Source organism: Trichechus manatus, unplaced genomic scaffold, assembly GCF_000243295.1.
Source record: "Trichechus manatus latirostris isolate Lorelei unplaced genomic scaffold, TriManLat1.0 scaffold00051, whole genome shotgun sequence".
Lineage (NCBI taxonomy): Eukaryota > Metazoa > Chordata > Mammalia > Sirenia > Trichechidae > Trichechus > Trichechus manatus.
In genome coordinates this window covers 1,456,723-1,484,687 of record NW_004443987.1, presented here as the reverse complement: position 1 = coordinate 1,484,687, position 27,965 = coordinate 1,456,723, and the positions used below count along the sequence as shown (strand labels likewise).

At 40.6% G+C, this 27,965-nt stretch overlaps 1 protein-coding gene across 1 annotated transcript; it reads right to left on the bottom strand.

Annotated features, from left to right (window-relative positions):
• Positions 1–16,978: 16,978 nt before the first annotated feature.
• On the bottom strand, positions 16,979–21,625 carry TSPAN6 (tetraspanin 6). The gene is made up of 8 exons (XM_004377540.3): positions 21,404–21,625; positions 20,349–20,537; positions 20,023–20,097; positions 19,647–19,745; positions 19,279–19,410; positions 18,886–18,969; positions 18,153–18,259; positions 16,979–17,794 (listed from the first exon to the last, which is right to left on the bottom strand). The coding sequence occupies exons 1-7, from the start codon at positions 21,488–21,490 to the stop codon at positions 18,191–18,193; spliced, it is 735 nt and encodes a 244-aa protein (XP_004377597.1). The 5' UTR covers positions 21,491–21,625; the 3' UTR covers positions 16,979–17,794; positions 18,153–18,190.
• Positions 21,626–27,965: the final 6,340 nt, after the last annotated feature.

The following is a 27,965-nucleotide window of genomic DNA, read 5'->3' as shown; positions in this document are numbered from 1 at the left end:
TAGAAATAGGTAGTCCAGGTAGTTCAGTCAACTGATCCATGCTCCTTTCTTTCTGCTCCACCATCTTCATCATGCGGCCCCCATCCTCAAGGTTGCCTCATAATCTAAGATAACTCTAGCTCTAGTCATCATGTCTACATTCCAGATTCACATCAGGAGGAAGCTGGAGAGGACAAAAGGCCACCCCTTATCTTTTAAGGAGACTTCTGCTTATATATCGTAAGCTGGAACTTAATCACATGACCACACATAGCTGCAAAGGAGACTGGAAACAGTCTTTGTTCTGGATGCATTATCACCCCAAATGAAATCAAGATTCTGTTACTAAGGAAGAGGGCAAGAAGACATGTTGGTGGAGGCAATTGGCAATCTTGGCCACATCTAGTAACTTATCACAGTGTCTAGAATTCCTACTATTAAAGTTACCCCTTTTGTATTAAGTGCAGTCTTTTAAAATCTCTGTTAAATACAAATATATTCATTGGAAAGAGGCAAAATATTAACAAATTAAGACCCATTCTCATATGAGCACAAACCAATCTATGAGATTAATTTTGTCTCTCAAAAGTGAGATCATAAGAAAAGGTAACCAAAAACAGTAATGGGGAAACCAAAGATATGTTAAGGGAAAGTATCCAGAGGACTGCGGGAAGTCAAGGCGTTATAGGTCAAAAGGCTGAGGATAGGGGAGGAGCCAAAAACAATTTTGCTTACTTCACTATTTTGCTAAGGACAGATCCACACACATCCATGTTGATACAATGGTGTCATGGATTGAAGTGTGTCCCCCAAAAATGTGAGTCAACTTGGCCAGGTCATGATTCCCAGTATTGTATGATTGTCTATCATTTTGTCATCTGATGTGATTTCCCTATGTGTTGTAAATTCTATTACTATGATGGAATGAGATGGATTAGTGGTGGTTATATTGATGAGATCAACAAAATTAGATAGTGTCTTAAGCCAATCTCTTTTGAGATATAAAAGACAGAAGCAAGCAGAGAGACATGGGGACCTCATACCACCAAGAAAGCAGCACCGGGAGCAGAGCGCATCCTTTGGACCTCAGGTTCCTGCGCTGAGATGCTCCCAGACCAAGGGAAGACTGATGACAAGGACCTTCCTCCAGAGCTGACAGAGAGAGAAAGCCTTCTCCTGGAGCTGGTGCCCTGAATTTGGACTTGTAGCCTACTAGACTGTGAGAGAATAAGTTTTTCTTTGTTAAAGCTATCCACTTGTGGTATTTCTGTTATAGCAGTACTAGATGACTAAGACAAATGGTATGGAATTTCTGTTGTCTATCCCCAGGTGGTGCAAATGGTTTGCACTTGACTGCCAATCTAAAAGTTGGCAGTTCAAACCCACCCAGCAGGGTCATGAAAGAAAAGTCTTGGTGATCCGCTTCCTTTAAAATTACAGTCAAGAAAACTCTATAGAGCAGTTCTACTCTGTAACACATGGGTTTGCCATGAGTCAGAATCAACTCGACGATAACTAACAACAACATAGATTCTACCCAAAGATAGTATATAACAAGATAAATAATTCCATTTATTAGTTATTTTCTTCTACAGGGTTTTTATTTGTTTTTTGTCTATACCATCAAAAGGGGAAAAGCAGTATTAGCAGGTTTAGAACTGGTTGAAAAAGGGAAAAATCTTTCAAATAAGTACAGCCAGGAATGGAATAAACCAATAGGCAAGGTACGCATGGGCTTACTTGTGCTTACTTACTAATCCGTAGTGCACATTTTCACCATGTCATGGGTGAAACCCATGTGAAATTGTTCACTACAAATTAGTAAGTAAACACAAGTAAAGCCGGGCATACCTTGCTTACGGGTAGCTCTTGCTTCTGAATCAAAATAGAGCACCATTTTGAAGAAAGGTATGGGGACAGGTTTATCTTTTCAAATATCCTTATCAGTTTTTGGAGTAAGACCTTTATAAAATGAATATTATTCCTCAAAGAGGTTTTGTTTTGACAGGCTTAAATTGACCAGAGAAAGTTCATCTTCTACATTATAGAGAATCAAAATGTGTCTAGTAGAACGGAGTAAATTTCATGACACATCATACACAGAGCAGATGTGAGAATCTAAGGCCAGAAAAAGCAAGCTCCATTTTACTGTCACCCAGGGAAATTTCCCTTTTCTTTCAAGCAGCCAATAATCCACACTTATTTCTCTAAATCTTTGTTTTTTGCACCACCAATGGATCCCATCAATCATCCCAATGAATACGGCTTTGGAGATGTAAAAAGGCTGTAACCAATTTATAGGCCAATCCCAAGAGCATAAACCTTTATATTCAGAGAAACTATGATGTCTATTTAAGCCACCAGAGAAAAAATGAGGGAAAAAATGTATTAGTTTGAAACTTGTTCACAGTCTTCAAGCCAAGACAAACTGATTACCTACAGCACATTTATTGTGGGCACTCAGTAAATATTAAGCAACATTCCCCAGTGTTTTGACCCAGTATTACATTTAGGCATCTTAAGAATGAAGCCAACTTCAAGCACTGAAAGGTTGCTTCACAGAAATTCAACTTGTCTTCTGTTCAGTCCATTTTTTTTAAATTCTAAAACTTGTTTTCCCAGTGTCTACATTTTATTAATGAACTAACCCTTCTCTGAGTTTATAAAAAGTTGTACAGAAACCACAGAAAAATGTTTTTATTTGAGTGGATTAATAGCTTGATCTCAGGTATTTTGACTTTGGAGGGCTGGGGGAGGGGAGAGGAAGCTGATCCACATTTTTAGCTTTCCCCCAAAGCCCCCAAACCCGTGCCCATCTCATTTCCTTTCAGATGATAATTAAACGGTCTGTGGGAGCTGAGGTAAAACACCTCACACCGCAGAAAATTGAAATTTATCTTTCATCAGGCATTCAAGTATTTCCCTCCAGGTGTCTAATTCCACATGCCGAAGCACGTTTGTTTTCAAAAATAGAATAATTCAACATCTCATAATTTTACTTACTCGTTTCTCCACATTTCACACCCTATTCCAAAGTGCTCAATTGGAATGCTCGTTACTCATGAAAGGAGGCCTCTATTTCATTTTATAGAGTGGCATGGCTAGAAGAACATATTTTTCAGATATAAAAGTTTTACATTTAAAGGTTTCATTCTGTGTCATCTTTGAAAAATGAGCAATCTCACCTCCAGGGTCACGTTCCTACCCCACACAAAGGTGGCCCACCTCTCTTATTATTCAACCCCCAGGATAAGATTTCCATACCAAAAAAGAGAAAAGACCATCTCCAAATTCTTTGTTATACAAAGCCTAAGATCAATAGACTGACTATGCTCCCTACTGGTAAAAGCTAGAGCTACAGCCAACCTCAAAACTTTAGTTGACGAAAGCTTTACGGAACTAGCAATTTAAAATTTGTTTACCGTGCCCAGAAACAGAGTATCTTGCCAACTGAGTTCAAACTTTACAAGAAGAGTATTCATTAGCCTGAGAAGAGAAGCAAAGGAAGTCTGAGCAACTCTGGGGTCAAATTGAATATGGATTCACACACATACTGTTGTATTGTTAGGTGCCATCCGAGTCGATTTTTGACTCTTAGTGATCCAGTGTGACAGAGTAGAATTGCCCCATAGGGTTTTCTAAGCTGTAATCTTTACGGGAGCAGGTAGACAGGTCTTTTCTCCTGCGCAGCCACTGAGTGGGTTTGAACCGCCAACATTTAGGCTTGCAGCGGAGCACTTAACCATTGCACCACCAGGGCTTCTTATTCAAATACTAGTATATATTCATTATACTACAAAAAAAAAAGTTGCCACCGAGTTGATTCCGACTCACAGTGACCCTATAGGACAGAGCAGAACTGCCCCACAGTGTTTCCAAGGAGTAGCTGGTGGATTTGAACTGCCGACCTTTTGGTTAGCAGCCAAACAATTAACCACTGCACCACCAGGGCCCCATTCACTATACTAGTACCATTCAAAAACATTGTCAGTGTAACCAGCTACTTACTGTGTTCTGACTAAACTATACCTAAAGATCCCTTGAGGAGCCCTGGTGGAGCACTGTTTAAAGCACTTGGCTGCCTCTCCGTGGGAGAAAGACGTGACAGTCTGCTTCTGTAAAGATTTACAGCCTTGGAAAACCCTATGGGGCAGCTCTATTCTGTCGTGTATGGTCGCTAAGAGTCAGAATCTACTCAAGGGCAACAGGATAAACATCCCTTGGTCCAGTCATTCTCAAACTATAGTCTGCCTCAGAAGCTCCTGGGGTGCCCGCTAAAAAGGTACAGTCTTAGATCCCAGGCCCAGAGATTCTGATTCTGCAGGTTTGGGATGAAACCCTGCAGTTTCTCCTTCCCCTGTTGATCCTGATGCAAGTGGCCAAGAAATACATTTTAAATAACATTGACGTATTCTATACCAAACATCCCAATAATATGGTCAGAATAACTATTATGTTGTCAGCAACACCATCAGAACCATGATCTCCCTGGTGAGATTGGAGGAAAGTCACTGCTTTCCTTGCTCCCATACATGCCAGCTCTCTACCTCTGGCTCCTGCTAAGCAGCTGAGCAAAGGAGGGCCTTTTTAATTAATAATAATAACAATAATAGCTAACATTTATTGAGTGCTTACTATCTGCCCAGTAAACCAAGACCAAACCCACTGCCCCTGAGTCGATTCCGACTCATAGCGATCCTATAGGACAGGGTAGAACTGCCCCACAGGGTTTCCAAAGCTGTCATCTTTAAGGAAGCAGACTGCCACGTCTTTCTCCCACAGAGCGGCTGGTGGGTTCGAACCGCTGACCTTTTGGTTAGCAGCTGAGTGCTTTAACCACTGCACCACCAGGGCTCCTATTTGCCCAGTTAGTATAGCATAAACTGCCTGGCTTCCTATCCTGCCTCTGCCACTTACAGGGTGTGTGACACTGGGCTTTTCTTGTATTAACTAATTTAATTCTAATATCAATCCTATGTATGAGGTAGAAATTATTATTATTCCTACTTTACAAATGAGGAAACTGAGGCATTGCCCAAGGTCACACACCCTGTAAGTGGCAGAGTCAGGATAGGAAGCCAGGCAGTCTATATGCTATACTAACTGCTACATTTAAAATGGAAAGCAATACCTATTTTTTTTCTTTCTAATTATATGATTTTTACTTTACTCACCAAGGGACAAGGTTATACAATTGTTGTGAGGAGAAAAAAGCATTTAAAAATGTAGCCCTTTATCAGCGGCTTACTTAATCAAGTTCAGTTTCCCTGAATAGTATGTGATCATGTTAATACCCACTATAATGTAACCATACGCTTCCAGGTCTTCTCCGTGTGGCTAGAAAGATATGAAGCAGTGAAAGCGGAAGAAGCAGCTTTATTTAGTTGGCCAAGTAAAGGAGCCCACTTGGACTTGTGTCGCCAAGGTGGCTCCCTGAACAATGGCCCAAGGGGTTTATATGGGTAGAGTAAAATTGCGTCTGGGGTCTTCAGGGATGCCCCAAGGTGGAGTCAGCCTGCTGATTGTTTTGGCCCATAAAGGTGTTCGTGGGGCAGTCCGATCTTCTGTGCCTGCTCAGTCTAAGAGGGGGGGCCACAAAGATGGGGTTTTGCCCACATCAGGGCATAGCCGGGGGGTGTGTTTTTCCGCCTCTGACGTCAATAGGTCATCCAAGGGACACGGTTGTAGGTACAGCGCATGTCAGGCGGGCCAAACCTTGCTCCAGATCAGTTTCAACTGGTCTTGAGACCCCAGTCTCTTGTTTTTCTTAACTGAGCCACAACCGGAAGTATATCTAAATAAGGAGATACCTTAAAGACAGGGGGTTAGTTCCTACATTACCTAATTAAGGAGATAGCTTACATGAAAGGAGTTAGTTCTCATATCACATAGGAATGGCAGGCACCACCCCTTGCTTATTCAAGATGGCGGGCGTGCTATAGGCCTCAATAATGCTTTCCAAGTTTCCTGCTAATTCTTTATCTCACTCAAGAGATTTGGAGACTGAAACATTAAGCAACTTTTCAAGGTCACCAAGGATTTGGTGGCAGTAGTATGGTGAGATCTCTGTTCAAACCCTCCCCCCCCCCCAATTCCTGCATGCTCTCCACTCAATTTCTTTATACACTGGCTTGGTTTGAGTAGCACAATTCTATCCATTAGCCTGAGAATGGCCATTAGGGAGGATATAAAAGAACAAGCTGTGTATTAAGTAAGTTGGAAACCACAGTGCCCAAAAGACAACAAACATAATTGAAGGCATCAGTCTAGACAAGGGAAGTGCTTTCTTTACAGTTGTCATAATAAATCTCTCTCTGAACTTTACCTGGCATTTATGTATATCAGGACTTCAATTGCAGACCTTTGATTTCCACCTGTCTTTTTAACCTCAATATTTTATTTCCTATATCCCCTCATAAAATATTTTTAAAGCAGCCTGGACACAATAGTATTCTTTTCATGCCCTCTACAAACAATTCATGAACTCAAAGCATGTGCAATTCTAGGTTGCCACTTTCTAGGTTGTCACCACTAGCTAGCTAAAATATCTGTGAGCAACCGTAAATTCCAGTCAGAGCTAATTAGAGGCTCAAAGCAATTTACAAGACGAGGCTGCATTCACCATCCTGACTCCTCAAACAAAATTCCAGGGTGCAGAAATGCATTTTTCCAACAATTTCCATGAGTCTTGGTGGTGTGAAGTAATCCAAAGCCACGAAGTAATGGCAACAACAGGGATTGATTGATGGCTGTATCCCCAGACTGCTTTGCAAACCAGTGGAATGCTACCACTTTGGATATACAGCAAGCTCTGTGATGCTCCTCCCATCAACAATTACCTTTTCCTCTCCTCTTAACTACAACAAAGTCTCAATCTAAAGGACCTTTCAACTGTGTGTGTGAGGTGAGCAAAGATAGCCTAATATCAAACTGTTTAATCATGTTTACAGAATTTAAACAAAGTAAGAAATAAATAGAATAAGTGAATTAATGTAATGAGACACCATTTCCTCAACTATCAAATTAGCAAAAAGTAAGAAGATTCTCAGCATTGGCAAGCAAGTGTATGTGAAGAAGGGCACTTCTGATACAGTAGTGGAGGGAGGGTAATTAGTGCAGCTATTTTGAGGGCAATATGGCCATATCAATTAAAATTGGAACTGTGCATACTCTTTCAACAGCTATTGCTCAGTTGGGAATTTAATCTGAAGATATGTACTTGCAATATATATAAAAGATAAATATGATAAGATATTGATTGCATTGTTTCTGATATAAAAACAAAACCTGGGGGGAGAAAAACTAAACAGTCCAGAGAGAGGATCTGGTTAAATAATTGTATTGCATCTCTACTCGAACATTACAGAATAGCTGCTTGACCTGATACAGAAACATTTCCAAGAGGCATTGTTAAGTGGAAAAAAAGCAAGCTGAGGGGGAAAAAAAAAACAACCTAAACTCTTTGCCATCAAGTCAATTCCGACTCATAGCAACCCTATAGAACAGAGTAGAACTGCCCCCTAAGGTTTCCAAGGAGTGGCTGGTAGATTTGAACTGCTGACTTTTGGGTTAACAGCCATAGCACTTAACCACTATGCCACTGAGGAAATCTTGTACAATAAAATAATATCTAACCAGGTGGTGCTTTTGGAATGGTGGAACAAGAAACTATATAAATTCACACCTCCAGGAAAGCAGCAAAATTATAAAAATCACTTGTTTCAGGAACCTGGAAATTAACCAAAGGTCTAAGACAATCTGAGGAACATTTATTCAAGTTAAACTGATGAACCTCTGTAAAAACACTTCATAGCATTTTAACTTGCTCTATTCGCATCTCCTTCACAACTCTGTGGTAGCCTTTCAACCACCAAACCCATTGCCTTCAAGTCAATTCTGCCATAGCGACACTATCAAACCTGTTGCCATTGAGTCAATTCCAGCTCATAGAGACCCTATAGGACAGAGTAGAACTGTCCCATAGGGTTTCCAAGGAGCCGCTGGTGGATTCAAACTGCTGACCTTTTGGTTAGCAGCCGCACTCTTAACTACTGTGCCACCAGGACTCTCTTCAACCACAGTAGCTGAGAAAACCAACAGTCCTGCAGCCACTGGAGGAGGCAAACTGTGTTTCCCAAAAACCCACGGCATTTGAGTTGATTCCAACTCATAGCAACTCCATAGGGTTTCCAAGGCTGTAAATCTCTACAGAAGCACACTGCCACATCTTTCTCCCACAGAGCCACTGGTGGTTTCAAACCTCCGACCTTTGCAATTAGCAGTCAATCACTTTAACCACTGCACCACCCTGAGCATCTCAAGAAGTCCCATCCCCAGAGCATTGTCACTATTTGACTTGCCTCACAGTTCTCTGGAAAAGCCTCATTTACAGGTCATTTTTATACTTTGACCCAACTCAGAGCTTGCTGAATTATTAATACTATCTGCAGGGTATTTATTGGAAGCAATCAGCAACCATTGTTTAACATTGCAGCTGCCTGAGCCAGCTATACCAGTTTAGGCAAACAAGAGCCTGATCAACACCTTAAATAAAAAAGATAGGGGAACAAGATGCAGCTGAGTGTTTAATCACTGCTCCACCAGGGCTCCTTAAGATGTTTGTAAACCAGGGAGGCAGGGCCAAGATGGTGGAGTAGTCAGAAGCTTCCTGTGGTCCCTCTTACAACACAGACCCTAAAAAACAAGTGAATCAATTATATATGACAATCTAGGAGCCCTGAACATCAAAGGCAAAGTTGAGGAATCGGACTGAGTGGCAGGGGGAGGGAGAGACGGTTCGGAAGCAGCGAGGAGTTGCCAGACCTGACCTGGCAGGAACTGGCACCCTGCAGGCCAGATTTGCTGGCGTGCACAGTGAGGCAAGCAGTGGTGTTTGGGAGGCGTTTTCCACATCAGGATAGACCAGTGGCGGAGAGTCTACTCACGCCTCCAGAACCAGTGAAAAGCGGCACTCAATCAGCAAAAGATAAGTACATGCATCTAACCCACCTTGTGGATCAAAAAACACCCCATTTGGGAATAACCTCTCTCCCATTTACCTGCCTCCTCCTTGCTCTGCACTGAGCCCCGGGCTGGCTTCAGCAATTGCTGAATTGATGCAGAAAAGGCATTTGACAAAGTCTAACAACCATTCATGATAAAAACTCTCAGCAAAATAGGAATAGAAGGGAAATTCCTCAATATAATTAAGGACATTTAAATAAAGCCAACAGCCAACATCATCCTAAATGGAGAGACTTTGAAAGCATTCCCCTTGAGAATGGGAACCAGACAAGGATGCCCTTTATCACCACTTTTATTCAACATTGTGCTAGAGATCCTAGCCACAGCAATTAGGGTAGAAAAAGAAATAAAGGGCATCCAAATTGGTAAGGAAGAAGTAAAAGTGTCTCTATTTGCAGATGATATGATCTTATACACAGAAAACCCCAAAGAATCCACAAGAAAACTACTGAAACTAATAGAAGATTTTAGCAAAGTAGCAGGATACAAGACAAACATACAAAAATCAGTTGGATTCCTCTACACCCAACAAAGAGAACTTTGAAGAGGAAATCACTAAATCAATACAATTTACAATAGCCCCCAAGAAGATAAAATAGTTAGGAATAAATCTAACCAGAGACATAAAAGACCAGTACAAAGAAAACTACAAGACACCACTGCAAGAAACCAAAAGAGACCTCCATAAGTGGAAAAACATACCTTGCTCACGGATAGGAAGACTCAACATTGTGAAAACGTCAATTCTACCCAAAGCGATCTACAGATCCAATGCAATCCTGATCCAAATTCCAGCAACATTTTTTAATGAGATGGAGAAACAAATCACCAACTTCATTTGGAAAGGGAAGAGGCCCCGGATAAGTAAAGCATTACTCAGGAAGAACAGTGTGAGGCCTCACACTACCTGATTTTAGAACCCATTATACCACCATGGTAGTCAAAACAGCCTGGTACTGGTACAACAGATACATAGACCAATGGAACAGAATTGAGAATTCAGATGTAAAATCATCCACACTTTGGCTCTCGTGGACTTGTTCTAATTTTCTTCAGCTTCAACTTGAGCTTGCATATGAGCAACTGATGGTCTGTTCCGCAGTCAGCTCCTGGACTTGTTTTGACTGATGATATCAAGTTCTTCCATCGTCTCTGTCCACAAATGTAGTTGATTTGATCCTGTGTGTTCCATCCAGTGAGGTCCACGTGTATAGTTGCCATTTATGTTGTTGAAAAAAGGTATTTGCATAGAAGATGTTGTTGGCCTTGCAAAATTCTACCATGCCATTTCCGGCGTCATTTCTAACACTAAAGCCATATTTTCCTACTACTGATCCTTCTTCGTTTCCAACTTTTGCATTCCAATCACCAGTAATTATCAATGCATCCTGATTGCATGTTCCATCAATTTCAGACTGCAGACGTTGGTAAAAATCTTCAATTTCTTCATCTTTGGCCTTAGTGGTTGATGTGTAAATTTGAATAATAGTCGTATTAATTCCTTGTAGGCGTATGGATATTATCTTATCACTGACAGTGTTGTACTTCAGGACAGATCTTGAAATATTCTTTTTAACGATGAATGCAGTGCCATTCCTTTTCAATTTGTCATTCCTGGCATGTTAGATCATATGATTGTCTGATTCAAAATGCCAACACCAGTCCATTTCAGCTCACTAATGCCTAAGATATGGATGTTTATGTGTTCCATTTCATTTTTGACAATTTCCAATTTTCCTAGGTTCATAATTAGTGCATTCCACATTCCAGTTATTAATGGATGTTTGCAGCTGTTTCTTATCATTTTGAGTCATGCCACTTCAGCAAATGAAGGTCCCGAAAGCTTGACTCCATCCATGTCATTTAGGTTGACTCTACTTTGAGGAGGCAACTCTCCCCCATTTAATATGTTAATAGGGGGCTTTAAATAGCTCTGACATATTCCTGGCTATCTAGAAGGCTGTATGCATGTGCGGGGCTGTGTGCATGCCCAGAAAAGACCTGAGAGGGTTATGCTCTCTCACCTCTGACTGACCTTGAGGCCCTGTGCAAGCAGGAAGTGAAGGCTAAGGTAGAATTTTACAGTGTAAAATATACCTCAATAAACTTTTAAAAAAAAATAATAGGTAACACTTATATAGCACTTAGCACATACCAGACACTGTTTTAAGTGCTTGACATACAGCAACTCATTTGCTCTCCTAACAGCCCCATGAAGTAGGAAACTGAGGCACAGAGAGATTAGATAACTTGACAAAGAGTACAAAGCCAGTAATTGGTAAATATGAGATCTAAGCTCAGTCAGTAGGGTCCACAGTCTTAATTACTGCTCTCATGTGGGGAGGGGGAAAAAAAGACTAGAGATATATTTGTTTATGGCAGTATGTAGAAGAAATCACGAAGAATGCTGATCAGTGATTTCCTCTGGGGAATGGGAATGAGGGTAGGCAGGAGAGGGGCACCTTCACTTATTACTTATACCTCTTTGAACGTTGAATCTTTTTATACATTTTATATTAATTCATGTATTCCTTTTGTAGATAAGAAACATTTATTTTTAAATCAAAACACTAGTTATCTTTGGTTTGTTAGATTACATCGTTTTAATTTCCCTGGACTTCTTGATATTTTGCAAATTCTTTGGAGTGTGTCCTCAGGCCAAGTTCTCAAATAATTACCGTGAGATGTTTTCTGTTAAATTTACTTCTTCCAATGTCAGGGCCCCAGGATGAGGTTGAAGCCCAGGGAGAAGCGAGTGGAGCTGAGAAAAACGTCATGAAAGACAGGCCTGTGTTGCTTGCTACCCTGCTTGGTAGAGACAGTGACAGGGCTGGATTTAAGGCTGCCCTGAGCTGTGGTGTGCAACTCTGAACTCCCTGAGTCCGCTGGGGCACGCCAGGGGGCTGGCTGCTTCAGAATTGCTGTTGTCCTGTTGGGGGATAGCTTATTTGCATCATGTGCGCATGTGCAAACCAACCCGATTAATGAAAGCATTAGTTTGGACTTGTGCCTACAGGGTGATAGTGATTCTACCTCCAGCAGATGTGTGTATCTGTGTAGCAGAGGTTTGTTTTGGGGTGTTTTGTTTTTAACATTTCATCGTGCTTTAGGTGAAAGTTCACATAGCAAATTAGTTTTCCAGTCTCCCTGTCCCTCCCTGTCTTCTCATCTTTGGTTTTGGGCAAATGTCACCATTTTGGTCTCATATAGTCCATTTTTCTAAGAAGCACACTCTTCACGGATGTTATTGTTTATTTTATAGCCCCGTCTATTATTTGGCTGAAGGGTGGCCTCTGGGAGTGTCTTCAGTTTCAAGTTAGGAGGTTGTCTTAAGGCAGTAGTCTCGGGAGTTCTCCAGTCTCTTTCAGACCAGTAAAAGCCTTGTCTTCTTCTTTTTAATTTGAATTTTGTTCTACATTTTTTACCCGTTCTATCCGGGACCTTCTATTGTGATCCCGGTCAGAGTGGCCCACAGTGTTAGCCAGGCACCATCTTTGTGTAGCAGAGATTTGTTGTTTGGGATATTATTTCACTTAATAAAGGTATTCACAAAAGAATAAATTATGAAAGCAACTAAGTGTTGTAGAGTATCTTAACTAACACAGGAATTATTAGCTTATAGACTTCAGGGAGCATGAGACTGTAATAAAATGATTAAAAGAAAATGGGGGGATTAATGTTTAAACTGTGATTAACTCTTTGTAATCATTTCCTTGGTTTGATAATGTGGGGCTGGGGGAGCAAGGACAGGGTTTGTTTTGTTTTTTTTTTGTCTATTTTGTTAATTTTTCTTGTGGTGAAATATATATAACAAAAGATTTGCCATTTCAACCATTATTATGTGTGCAATTCAGTGACATTATGTTCTCCATGTTGTTCAACCATCACCACTATGTATTTCCAAATTTTTTCGTCACCCTTAACAGAGACGCAGTGCCCCCTAAGCAATGACACCCTAGTCCCTCCTCCCACCTGGTAACCACTAATAAACTTCAGTTTCTGTGCATTTGCCTGATCTGAATATTGTCTGAATAATAAATCAGACACAATAGTTATCCTTTTGTGTCTAATTTATTTTACTCAGAATAATGGGTTTGTTTTTAATATGTATTTATATATTAATTATAAATTAGCACTTCTTTACTAACACCCTATGAGGGTACACTGTGAGAAAATAAGATACTATTTTTTTAAGAAGGTTTCCTTTTAAATGATTTAATATTCAATAAAGACTAATTAATCTTTTCTTCTTTACTTCTGTTCCCTGGTTATGGAGTAGTGCTACATACTCCCCAATGTCTTTTTGCTATCAAGAGGCAGCAAAATGCAATGATAAAAGCATGGGCTTTGAGTAGGCAAATGCTGTGTTACATACACATTTTTCAACAATTAAAAACAAAAAAAAAAACCATGGGCTTCGGAGTTAGGCAGATTTAAGTTCAAATCCCTGATCTGCCATTTACTAGCTGTGTGACCCTGGGCAAGTTATTTAATCTAAGCCTCAGCTTTTTTATTGTTGTTAATCTGAAAAATGGATTGAAACACTTTGCACAATATCTTGCAATTAGTAAGTGCTCAGTAAACAGTAGTTCTCTTACCTCCCCCCTGGAGGAGAAGAAACTGAGTAGGGAAAAAAAAAGTTCTCATGCAAAGGGTCTACCTTCTCTCATATGTCATTTTCCTGCCAAGGAAGTGCACAGCTTTTGTGGATAGACTGAAAAGGTGTGGATGCCATCGCTTACCTGTCAGAATCTCTTATACTGTACCCCCAGGGGTGCTGCCCTGTTTACAAAATGTACCTATTCTATCTTTCTAGTGATGATTCCGAGTAGTCGTGTCACCTACGATGCACTGTATACACCTACTTGTTAATTGATTGTCTATATCCAGGCAAACATCATGTCAGTTTGATTTGCTTCGAGTATTTTGCTGCTAGGCTTATCTTTTCCAGAAAAGGTGGTGAGAAACTTCTGTTGGAAGAGAGAAGACCTTTTACAACTCACTACTTTAATCGCTTTTTTTTTTTTTGATAAAAACTTTGAGGACGTGGCAGTGAGAGCACCAACACATCAAGTACAACAATCTTACCCAAAGAACTCATGGTCACTGATAAATCCATGTGGCAGAGTCAGCAATAATCAACTCTGAGCAACTGATTTACTTCCCCCCACCTCTATCAACTGTGTCATCCCTGGTGAAGGAGCCAGCTCAGTCAACATCAAATGAGTGCCTACTATCCATGTACTAGATGTCAGAGTAGGAATGTTTTTCAATTTTTATGAAGTGTTCAGAATGCCAAGTTTTAGGTGGGGAGGTGGGTACAAGCAAACTGCTATGACTAACACACAACTAAAGTGCAAAACCAGAGAGTAAGAAACTAGGTCTTACGATCACATCCATTTAATTCTTGAAGTAAGGTAAGCATAATCTAAGGGCAGGAAGTCAAAAACAAGCCCTTCAGGGCAACCTCACTTGAAAAGTAGGAGGAAATTAAAACAGCAAAGGAAACTAGAAGAGGCAATAAAAGGGAAGAAAAGCAGGATATCACAAGGTCAAAACAAAAATCAGATGCAGCAGAGAGCTCAAGAAAGAGAAGCAGCAAAAACTGATTTGGCCGGGAGGAAGTTAGCAGTGGTTTCCCAGAACAGTTCCTGTGGAGTGATAAGGCCAGGAGCCCAACTGTAGGAGGTTAAGTGGGTTCTGACGGGGCAGGTGGTTTCTCTATTATATAAACAGTGGCTTATATAGAATGAGATATTTAGATCAACAATTTATTTCACACAGAACATTAAAGAGCCATTATAATTAGATTCACTCGCTCATTCATTTATTCCATTAGCATTTACTATGCTCTTACAAGTGCCTAACTCTACTAAGCTCCATGGGGTAGGGGATACCTAATAGAAAAGCTGCAATTAAATCATAATGGTTTCTCTCTCACAAGCAATCTGGACTAAGTTTTAAACTGGTGGCTTAAAAATGAAAGTCTCATTTCCCTGTAGCTGTTTGAGTTTATATATTCTTTTCTGATAAACTAGCCCTTTTGTTTTCCTTTTTTAATTAAAAAAGGTCTGGTTGGCCACATCACAGGCAAAGTGTCAACTTAGAAGGGCAGAAATCTTTAAAAAAATCAAATCTCAAAGTATCTTATGTAAGCCGTGATGAAAACAAGAGACAGTATTTATATATCTTGTGTTAGATTTTTTTTTCCCTGCAAACAAAAGCCCACATTGAATAGTCCAGAGGTATCAAACTTTCCTGTTCCACAAAAAAAGTATACATTTTTTTGTATCTCATAATTTAACAGGTTTGGTTGGCCCTATCACTTGGCAAAGTATCAGCTTTTAGATTCTGACAGAGGGTTAAAAACAGAGGGTTAAAAATATCAGGTTTCACAAGAATCTTGTGTAAACTCTGAGGAAAAATAGAAATAGTATTTAAACCTTGTGTGAGGCATTTATTTCCACAAAAGTTTGACACAACATAAACCAAAAACCCACATAAAATAGGCCAAAGCTACGAAGCTTTCCACATTTTCACAAAGTATGTCTGCATAGTTCAGCTTCTCAAAGTGGAGTTCAGAGCCACCTTGGAGCAGCAAACTGGTGCCCGGAGGTAAGATAACCCACAGGATACATTTGGCACATAGAAGATGGAGGGGCATTATTTTAAATTTAAATGTGCAGCTATTGTGGAGTAATATGTACAATTCGTCTGTTTTTTTTTTTTTTAACCCTCAAAGGAATTTTGTAATAAAGCCCAGAGTTCAGGCCACAGGCCACTCAGAGTGCAATTATTGTCCCTGCGGAAAGACACAGACCTACTGCCTCCAGTAGAAGCAGGTTATGCTTGAATTACATCACTAGATCCCCTCTCCATAACCAGCTATTCTAATTAGCGACCTATTAAGGATGCGTGAACTTTTCTTGCCACCAGTTATAATCAGGTGAAACCAGGGTACTCATTACTCTCAGAATAGATTGCAATCCAGCATGCACATACACAGAGCCCTGGTGGTGCAGTGGTTAAGAGCTACAGCGAGCTATGGCTGCTAACCAAAAGGTCTGCAGTTCGAATCCACCAGCTGTTCCTAGGAAATCCTGTGGGGCAGTGCATGTATATACATTAGCTAGTCACGTGTACTGAAAGGGACTTTTATAACTGGCCATCCAAAAAACAAACCTTAAGGTGGGATGTGTGATTTTTTTTTTCTCTTCTTTCCATTATTTTTTTCCTAGTTTTTCAATATTGAGGGATTTTTATGCACTGTGTAGCAATAGAAAATAGTTCCACCAATGGATGTATAAAGAAACCTGAAACCAAATAAATAATTCCCCACTTCAACTGAAATTTTAACAATTATTAATTTCCTTATTACCTTGAAGATACATACAGATCATATCCCTCTCCAACTTCTTAGCACAAATGATACACTCAAAAAAGTCTGATCTTCAGAATACCAAGTCTACACTGTTTTGTAGCATGGAACATAACCCTTTCACAGGGAATAGTTTTTATAAACAGAGATTATTAATTTTTTTAAAAGACAGTCAAGGCCTCAGATTTACCCTTCCTATCTAAAAACTTTACCCCAAGGTGGTAGGAGGGAGAAAGGAAGACAATGCTTAGGGGATACTGAGCTTCTGTTAAGGGTAACGATTAAACATGATGAACACAGAAGTCACTGAACTATACTGTGAAGATTGTTGAAACAGCAAATTTTTTGGCAAATGTTTTGGTACCTATATATTTACAATAAAAAAAATCTTGAAGGTAATAAAAGTTGAAAAAAATGAAAAAAATAAAAAATAAAAAACCCTGTACCCTAAGTATAAATGCGTGGCTTAGCTTTCTCAGGAGAAAACAACCATACCAGATTTTCTAAAAGTTAAAACACAATTATTTAAGAGGAAAACAATATTTATTGATTACAGTATTTATTCTGTAAAAGTTTTATTAATGAAAAGCACAAGCCAAAACTAAGACTACTAAAGCTGACCAAGCATATCAACCCAGTAAGAAAATATCAGCTAAAGCTAATGAAATTAAATTCCTAAGGAAAATACAATAAATTCCGACATCATTAAAGTAGTGACTAGAACCTTTCAGACAATAGGGAAAATATAAACATGAGTACAAACACCTTAATTTGGAGGCAAGTGTAAGTGTGCTGAAACCTGATGTGTCCCAGAACACAGTGTCTTTCAGTCTTGAGTGCGTTAGGTCAGAGACCACTACCACCACCTGGCAACTCTGATGAGTGCTATCCAAGTACTGACCATAATTGTATTACACAGTGTGAGTCTCTGGCTCTAATGACAGCATTTCAACTTCTTGATGCAAAATACAATCAAACCAGATAACCTTGGCTGGGAAGGGGGCAGCTCAGAGGGGTCAAGTTTCTATTACACTACATTTAGAGGGGTCAATTCCTTCTTACAACACTACATCAAAATAGCACATTCAAAATAGCCTTTCAAAGACCCCCTTAGTAAAAAAGAAAAAAAAAAGACCCTACAGTGAGAAAAATAAGTCAAGAGGAACATAGTATTTTGTTTACAATTTACTAGCTCTTCCAGTGTTTCAGGGTGATAGGGGGGCGCTTCAAAGATCTAATGTGAATGGGACAGAAGGTGGACTTAGAACATACTGGACAAATATCTTGATTGAATCAGTCTACTGGTAAGTAGTCTCAGCAGTTTTTCAGTCTACTGGTAAGCAGCGTCAGTGGTCTTCCAGTCAGGCGATCTTATATTTCTTTCTCTAAGGGTTGACGTTAAGTGTCCTAAAACTAAAGAAAAAAAATTAATTTATTTGCCAGTATTCCTAAATGACAGCTAGGTAAAAGACTAGGGAAAATGCCAATATGGGATTCTTTATGAGCTTTAGGCTGACATGTGTATGTAGACCCAGAGGGCTGTTCTTTTGCATAAATGAAGCTCATGCAGGCAAGTTGTAGCTAAAAAATTGTGGGGTTTTTTTTTTTTTTTTTTTTTGGTCATACCTTCTATTTAGGCATGTAGGACTGACAGAGCCCCAACAAGATCTGAATACACTGTTGGACAAGACCTTCTTGGCAAACTCAGTCCATCATAGGCATGGACTGGAGTAAACAACACTAACCAAGCTGAGGACAAAAATGAACTCACTTTAAAGCTGGAGAGGAGTAAGCCTGCAGATATGCTGGTTACACTATCTCATACTGGTTATTTGTTATGGCGCGGGAAAGGCAGTAGGCGAGAAAGATTCCAATCAGCTGGAAATAAAATATGAGCAAAATTAAACACACACAAGAAAAGAGATTAAAGAGGTCAAGATAGGTCTATTTTCTTTTCTTTTTCACTTGTAATTCCCTACACAGTGAATACAGAATGTAAGTGATGTTTTACCACTGCTGTCACTGACAAAAAGCACTCAATGAAAATTCAGGAGTCAAAGTTTTGGAAAAAATTTCTTACTCTAAGGGCAGAGATTTTCTTGGAACGTTAATACCTGTACTGTCCAAAATGGTAGCCACTAGCCACATGTGGCTATTGAGCACTTGGAATATGGCCAGAACTGAGGAAATGAATTTTTAATTTTATTTAAATTACAATCTTTCAAAGGTGGCTAGTGGCTATTGTATTAGCCAGTGCAGATTTAGAGACATGCCATGGTATTTTAGAAATATATTAAAACTAGACTTTCAAAAATCAATTATATAGGTCAAGATGAATTATATCAATGCTTTTACTTTTTTTTTTTTGATTTCACAAAATATGCGGCTTCTCTGAAAATGCCCTCACTATCCAGACCCCTGAAGCAAGGCCATTAAGCCTAAACGTGGTAGCCTCATCTTTCTAAGAGGGTCAAAGCATTTCCTAAGCAACTACAAGGACTTACCTGAAAGCAAGCGACTCCAAAAGAAATTCCTGCAACAACTCCCATTTCTGACTCTATAATGGTCATTACCTTTATAAAGCAACCCTAAAAGGAAGGAAAACAAACATTAAGCTTTAGCTACTATGTAGCCTTTCACTGTTTTATTGAAATCTATTCCCTTTCATATAAAAAACAGTGTTTTTTCAAGCACAATGCTTGCAACAGAATTAAAAAAAAAAAAGGGCATGGACTCTTATTCCCAACCATTTCCACCTTTAGCATTATGCGTTAAAAAATGTTTTTTTAGTTGTGTGAACTCAAGTCAAGTCAACTCTGGATTTAATTGTTTAAGTACTGAAGTATTGTTGAATAATTAATAAATATTCTTGAATAATTAAAAAAAACCCTCCTTACTTCACTGTTTACTTTACTTGCATCTCTGGTCGAAGAACATTCAGTTTTACAGCAGCTCTTGGGATATCCTTGTTCTGAGTAATACTTAGTATCTTCCCAATCTGTATATTTGGTGACACCACAACAATGCAACTGAAAAATCCAACAAAAGCACTTACAGTACATATTACTACTTTTAAACTATAATATTTAACCTGCATCATCTTAAGATTGTAATTTGTGCTCTATTTCTATGATCTCCATTCTAATATGTTAAAATGGCCGTCCTCAGTTGGGTAGGGCCTGTCAGCACTAGTATAATATCCTCCTCTCTGAGGGGATAGGGAATGTGTTCCCTTCTTAAGAAGCCACCAAGTGTAACTACTTACTGTATTTTGGATCTTGTCTACAGCATCGCTTCTATAATCTCCTGTTGTGTTATATTGCTTCAGAGCCTTCTCATAATTATTCTTAAAGCTGTTCTTTATCTACAGCAAAGAAATACAATGTCAGTAAACAAAGGTTCTAGAAAGTTCTTTTGGTTCCTAGGTCAAAGAAGAAACACCTGCATCTGACCAGTGGTCTACCTATTACAAGTTCAAAGTGCTATGATAACATGTATTTTATTCAAGGGGCAGTGTATACTACTGTATCAACTTTTCTCCCCCAGGGTGGAATCAGGAACTCTGAATTCTAAGTTGAAAAGTAAGCTTTAAATACAGCTGTAAGTAAATACACATATTAAGGTTCCCAAATCGCACTTACCTCGTGTCGGAAAACAAATCCTACGATGGCAGCGACCAGTTCGACCAAAAAAATGAGAGTCAGAAACATTGCATACTGAGGGATAAAAAGAAAGTCCAAGTCAGCATAAATAAGATATATCCCAGCTGCAAAGGGAGTCAGCATATTTTTTATTGAGGGCAAGGAAAACACAGTTAACAAAATGAAAGTGGGAATTGGCAGCTCAACTGCTGGTAAGTTTTCTTAAGGAACAGGAAACACTGTAAAGGGCTCTGGCCAATTCCAAGAAAACAAAACCTTCAAACACAAAAGTTTTCTAAAACCAAGAATCAATTCGCAGGACTCACCAGTTTTAGCATCCACGCAGAAGCTCGGCAGGTAGCAAAACAGCCAAAGGTGCCCAAAAGAATAATGACAGTGCCAGTGCCAATGAGCACGAAGGGGACATTGGTGGCCTTCTCATTTAAAAGGGAAAAATAATTCTCCAGGCTCACCTTGCCCCAAATGCCAACGGCAAGAAGGATAACACCAGTGATCTATGTGGGAAATCACAGAATAGAAACAGTTATGTACTGTAAGCATCAGCATCTTCAAACCATAAACCCCTAGGTATTTAAGACAATAGGAGTCAGAACAGATTGAGCAGTCTGGTGACCGCAGATAAGGGCGGGAGGGGGAAGGGAAGAGAATAGGAAGGGGATGTGCACACAAGGGCAGGCTGCGATAAATCTACACTGGATTCCTAGATAGCCGTAGGTAGGGCAAAATCAGGGTGCAACCAGACAAGGCATCTTATCAAAATTCTTAAACTTCATCGTTTTTTTTGTGTAAACACAAGTCCATGGGATATTTGCCCTAGGGATCAAAATTTCCTTAAGAAAACTTTCTTGGAGGGAAAAAAAAAACAGTTTCTGAGTTCCAGAAACTCTTCCCTCCCCCATCCCCAGCCTCAGGTACAAAGGGATGGTACACAAAAGCCAGCTCGAGGATAGATTGGCGGGAGCGGAGCGATCCCATACTTACCTGCGCAATACTCCCCTCTTACGAAGCAGTGAAAAGAGAAAGACCATTAAGCGAGCGAGCCCTCAGAGGGGCCGAGCAAGCCTTGCCTCTCCAACGGTCCGGGGAGACCCTTTCCGTGCTCCCCTTCCTCGCGCCCCGCATGGAATTCGCACGCCAGGCACGTATGGGTCCCAGCCCAGCCTGCCGGCTGCCGTTGTCCTGCACCCCCCAGACTCTCTGGCCGAGCTCGGGCCCCAGCAACTGGTCGCCAGCGCCGGGGTCCCGCGCCTCCCTCCCCACCCCCGACCTGAGGCTCGGCGCCCTCCGCTCCGCTCGAGGTCACACCTCCCACCCAAGCCTGGGATCCCCCTCCCAGTCCCCGCGCGACGCCGTTTCTCACCCAGAAGATGAAAGTGTAGATCAAGAGGACGCTCTTGAAACAAGTGATGACTGGTTTAGTCTGCAGTCTCCGAGACGGGGACGCCATGACTCGCCTAAGACCCTGCACCACCGCGCCAGGCGATCGGAACTGAGCCAGCGAGCCGCGAAGGTCCCGAGTTTCTCCGGAAACTGCCGAAACCTTACGAGCGCCTACAACTGAGAAGAGCCGGAAACACTGTGCAATTTTCTAGAGGGTAAAGTCCGGGAGGCTGTCCGGAAAGGGGCGACCATTGCCGAGCGCCCCCTGCAGAAGGTTACTAAAAACTATATACAAAGGTTCTAGTGTCGGAAATTGCACAGGTCTTGAAGTGGAGCGTTCTTCATGTTTTCGCTTTCCAAGAATCTTACCCGCACCGCCCCCCCCCCCCCCGCCCTTATAACTTCATCATATTGTTTCTATCACCAGCAGTGCCAGCAGCGCTGAAAGATTCGGCCTCTCCGGCCCCTGGCACCCTACAGGGAAAAAAAGGAACAAAAAGGTTAAACGTGACCTAAGAATATCTTATAACATAGGAAAATATCCACAAGAAATCTACTTCCAAAGAGAGGGAGAAAAAAAAGCAGATGACAAAGCAATAAGTACAGTCACGTGTTTAGACAAACACTGAAAAGTGAAATTTATCTCTGAGTGGTGGGATTTGGCTGATTTCTTTTCCCCCTAGATAAAAAATGGGCATAAGAATGAATGAATTGTGGGAAACCATCATCAGTTATTGAAAGAATTCCAAAGTTTGGTGTGTGCTATTTCTCAAGGGGATGGGGTTAGAGGGCAACATCCGTTCCCTATCCAATCTATTCCATCATCTACACAATGGCATTTTACTATATTGCTATTGCAAAAAGTCCTGCACTGGTAGAGGAGAGGTGGATAGTCAAACTACTTTGCTTGAAACCTTGCTTTAAACATATACCACAGAACCAGAAAATAGGAAAGTTCCATTGACTTGGTCACAGAGCTTCACTGTGCTTCAAATATTGACCTAGGACTAGTTCCTGTAACATCATGCCAGACCTTTGACGTCCAAGGGAACAACTACCAGAGAATGAATTCTTTTCACTGCCAGGCTTTATACTAAAATTGTACCCTAAAATTAGAAAGGCTTAACACAAACACAGAGAGAATGGATAAATGATACACCTATAAACACTTTGAGGCAAAGTCATCAAGAAATGTGGCAGATATTCAACATTTAAAGTATCGCATAGGCCATAGTTATAGAAGATGACCTTGAGAGGGGCTCTAGGTACATGAAAGCTTTCTCCCTAGGCTAAAATGACCTTATCTGAGGGGTCCTAGTACTAAAAAACAAACAAGTATTAAGGGTAGTCTTGCTAACTTCTTGTCATCTTAATGGAAATTTCCCCTGAAGCTTTGGTTTGTACCATGTCCTGGAAGGGATTTTTGTTGTAAACCTGAGAGCAAAGAAACATTTCTGCAGCTAAAGAAAAAAATTGAATAGTTAAAGCACAAGCTACATCTCATTTCCAAGAATGTGTTGATTTTTCTCCGCTCCCTTCCTCTGCCACTCACAACGCTGCTTTGTTTGAACAACAGCCGGTGCCAAATTAAACCAAAAGCTGACATGAAAATGAATATTCCTATGGCCACAACACCTTACACCACTGCTTCCCACCCTGCTACACCCCCCACCATCATGCCACCAAACCTAGGCCTCAGTCTTGATCCAAACCCAGACCAAAGAGGCATCTAATCCCATCTAATCAATTTTAAAAATGTTTCCCTAAAATAAATTTATTCTTTAAAGTGTTAATAACTGTAATATTGGGCATTGACCATGTACCAAGCACTGTTGCTTAGTGATTGATACGTGTTACCTCATGCATACATCACAAAAGCCCTATTATGAGGTCACGACTACTATGGTCCACATTTTACAGATGGAGAAACCGGTTCAGTAGCTAAGTAACTTGCCTAGGACTAAAGCCCTGCCAACTTCAGTTTCCCTCATTGGAAACGGGGCCTACTCTGTGATGAGACGTGGCTGCTGTTGTACAAACTGCTGTCGCCTGGGAATAACCCAAGCAAAGACTGCTGTACTCAGGCATTTAACCATGAACAAGGGCTCTTTGGAGCCCTCGAAGTGCAAGGACCTCGATGGTTTTCCCCTATTCTGCCTTGCGCTTGGAGTTTTTGTTGAGTTTTCCTTTTACCTTCTCTCCAATAGCCCAATCACCTAGCATGTAATCCTGCCTATGCCAGACTGGCGAGGCCGAGAGTTCAATACTTTCTTTCTGGTTCAACCTCTTAATTTCCTCTTCTTTCTGATCACAAAAATACATGTCTGATGCAGAAAACGTGAGAGGAGGGGGAGGAAAATGCTTTCCTTAAGTATCATTGCTGCTGGTTCTACATTCAACAAATGCCAAAGAAAGACATTTAAACCTAATCTTGAAGGTGACAAGAAGCTAATAAGGAAAGCGCAAGACTCCCTACTAAATGTTGAATGTAAAACAAACAGCAACAATAGTTAAGTATTTTCCTTTTCCCCAAGGTTTCAGCATCAAATATGTAATTTTGTGATCAGAAAGAGGGAGAAATTAAGAAGTGGAACCAGAAAGACAAAGTATTGAACTCTCTGCCCCATCAGTCTGGGATAGGCAGGATTGCCTCCTAGGTGACTGAGCTGTTGGAGAGAAGGCAAGAGTAAAACTCAACAAATACAATCTCAATTTAATTCCTATAGCTTTTCCAACATGAATTTTCTGCTCCACAACAGGCTAGTATGATTAACTCCCCAATAAGCAAGGCCTGAGCCTACTCCCTGCCCACCCTCCAAACTCACTCAAAATTCCTGCCCGCTACTCAAGGTCCAGCTCAACCCCAATTCTGCTCCCCCAGACACCTCTTTCTAGACGTTAAAACTCAGTCTGACCATGAATTGCTCAAACCCTTAGTCAATGACTACAGTACCTGCTTTGCATTTCTACTTGCCTGCTTTACATCCTGCCGTCTAGATGTTCAGAAACTACGGAAAAGCCAGTGTGGCAGGGCTCCTGCGCTCTCTTTTATATTCTCCCAAGTACCCTAGGACATAATACTCTATTGATGAGCTCATAGTTGGGGCTCAGCCAATCCCTGTTGAGCATATTGGTCATAATTGATCTCTGAGGGCAACCACATAGCAGTCACTCAAGGTTGGATAACTTAAGTTAAATAAAAAATGAAATATTTAGGCCATCCCAGTATCACACTGTCAAAAAAACAGAAAAATTAAGGAGAGCTGCTGGATAATGTCTTAGGACATTACTACTCTCTGTCTTAAGAACTAGTACAAAGACACCAACCATTACACTCAGAATACAACTTATCTCTTATTCACATTATAACCCTACCATTTTCATTTTCTAATCCCTTTTCTAGCATCCCTTCAATTACCTTTGGCAAAGTATCTGTCATGAAATTTGAAAGCACCTCCTACTTATTTTCTAAATATCTCATATTTTATATTACAGCCATCGGATTGCCCCCTCATCATTTAAACAGATAATTCACATCTACAGTTTTAAAAATTAGCTTCCTGAAGAAGAATATCTTTTTTATTCCTATTGTCTTCTGTGTATTCCTATTTATTCTTTCTCTGAAATTCTCTTCTGTGTCTATTTTTCATTCACTTTTTTTCCCCATCCACTCCTTTCAGATCTTCCATGAATCCTTTCCTCTCTTTCCAGCCCTGATCTCCCCTTCTTCAAAAAGCTCATAACTTACAGTCTGGGACACATAGAAATGAGAAATACTTCTGATTGGTATTACAATTCACAATTCCATGTCAATTAGCCTTAGTCCCTATTCCCAGAAAGTTGTTTCTAATCTAACCTTGTTAAGCTTTGCTAAGATCTCAGTTAGGCAAGTCAGTTTCCATAATTAATATTTCTTAAAACAATATCTTATTGACTGCCTAGAGACTTCATATTAAAAGTCTTGAAGTTGAATATTAAAAAGTTAAAAGCTGAACTTTACAAACTTCAGGAAATTTAGTATGATTGGATATTGTCAGTATCTTTGTGTGTTTGTCTTCTGAAGCAAATCTTACGGAGAGGTGTCTGTCTTATTTAATTTTATATCCTCACAGTGTCTAACAGTGTTTTCCATACATAGTGGGTGCTGAAGAAATGGTTTTTGCTGAATTTGTCCTACCTGTTTTTTTGGTGAAACTTTTCATGTTACTCATCCCAGAACTTCCCAGGAATGCTGTTCCTCTCCTCTCACTTCTCCCCTTACTTTTATCCTCCTGTGATTTCCATACCTCCCCCCACCCCACTTTCCCCTTTAACCCCTCTCTGCCACCCTTCTGTATTGCTCTTCCAGCTCTAAATGTGACGTGAGGCCTTATGCAGCCTCCTCATACTAGCATGTGCTAGTCCCTGTGTTAGTTACTGGGGACATGAAGTAGATTCAGGCAAAGTTCTTGCCCTCTAGGGACTCACAGTCTAGGAGGAGATAGAGATAAGTAAAGAACAATTATGTAAGTGTGAAAAGTCCCATAACTGAGGCATGTACAAAGTGCTGTGAGGGAAAAAGAAGACAAAGTAAACCACTGCTGTCTCGCCTGGGAGGAAACTTCACAGAAGCAAAGATAGATACGGTTTCAACAGGCCAAGAGAGGAGGGAAAGGAATACAGTGGAGAGTAAATGTGCCTGTGCAAAGGCACCAATGTATGAAAGGAGCAAGAAGCTCAGTGTGTTCAGGATGAGGAGCCAGAGGGCGAATGCTTAAGACTAGGCTGAGGACATAGGTGGCGTTTGCTTGTAAAGAGTATGGTGTGCTATACTAAGGAGCTCAGACTGGATTCTTTGCCATGAGGGAGCCAGTGAAGGGGTGTTTAGAAAGATAACCCTGGTAGAATTTATTCCATTGCTCGCTGTTCTCTCTCTCTTTCTCTCTCTCTCAGTGTTTATCTCTCAGTCTTTCTCTCTCTCTCACCCATATAATGAATTCACTATTTCCTAACACATGATCTGTAAACTCCTATATCGCATTGTCAAAGACCCCATAATTTGGCCTTATCCTATTTATTCAACTTTGTTTCCTACCATTTTCCTGAACCCTCTTGACCGGTTAGCCCATCCCCCTCTGACCTAACAGTGAGCTCTTGTTTATGTCATTTCCCTTGCCTGAGAGCAGATCAAGGCCCATATTTTCCCAGGTGCCCCCTCCTCTCCCCTCCCCCTAAAGTCTTCACAGTATATACCATAGCTTTTGACACTTTATCACTGTATGGTCTTGTACTGTTTTCTAGTCATTTATGTCCCCTTCTCTCCCCTACTAAATATAAGCTTTGTGGGGGCTGGAGAGTAAGCTCCATGAGATCAAAGATCTCACATGTCTTGCTCACCACTGTATCCCTAGTGCTTAGCTTATAGTAGATGCCCAATAAAGGTCAGTTCCCTAAGCACACAATTGCAATTAAGTGCATTCTTGTTGAATGGCTGTCTCCTCCACTCCGTAAGGACAGAATTTTTGTCTGTTTTGTTCACTGATGTCTCTCAAGTACCCAGGATGGTATGTGGCATGAAACAGAAGCTCAACAAATATTTGTTGGATTAATTAGGGATTTGGATGTCAGAGGTTGTATATGCCTTGTTCACTGCAACCTCCGCTGTCCTTGACACAGTAAATGCTTGATAAATGTGCCGAAAGAATGAAGTTCAGATCATGTCTACTACTTCTTTACATGTCAACCACACTGTTGAACTCATACTAGAAATTCAATACATGGTTGTGATTGATGGATTAGAAATGGAGCTACCGAACTTTTTATTATCATCAGTACAATTCTTCTCTTCACAAATGAGAAAGGGTTACCGATTTGCTCGCACACACAGGGGAGAAACTCTACAGCAGCTAAGAAAAAAATCTCTCCACAACCTCTGATTTTTCAAGGGATGGAAACGTCATCTCTGAGAGGAGGGAGAATGTAAGGAGCTGGCCTGCGGTATGGTAGAATAGGCTCATTACTCGATACTAAAGTGAAGAAAGCTTGCTTATTGAAGAGAAACACATCCCTCTGTCAGAGACCACTGGGAAACAGCTTAGTGATGGCTCTAACCTTGCCATGCACATATCATCCAGATTCACTTAAACTGCCTCCCACTAAAGCCTCTCTAGGTATGCTTTCCCTCCACTCTTATTACAGGAAATCAGTCTTGACTCTTCAGGCAAGAAGCTAGTGGTATTTTTTTTTGTAAACCACAGAATCTTATCAGAAACCGAAGTCCAGTGAGAGGGTTTCAAAGTGTGTCTAACCCTGTACTATATGGATGGCAAGGCAGCTAGGAGTTGGGGAGCACTGAGGAATTACAGGTGGGAGAAATATCCAGGAATGTCAAAGTTAGCTACACTCTTCCCCTCTTCTTGGAGTTTGTGAAATTCCTTCTCATTCAATCCCGATGTCATGCTGAGTCATAAAAAAGAAGTGTTCTTCAGGACACCACATCTCTGGAGGCTGTTTAGCCAGCCTCTGTTAGTCATTACTATACACATGGGCTTGGTTGGGGCCAG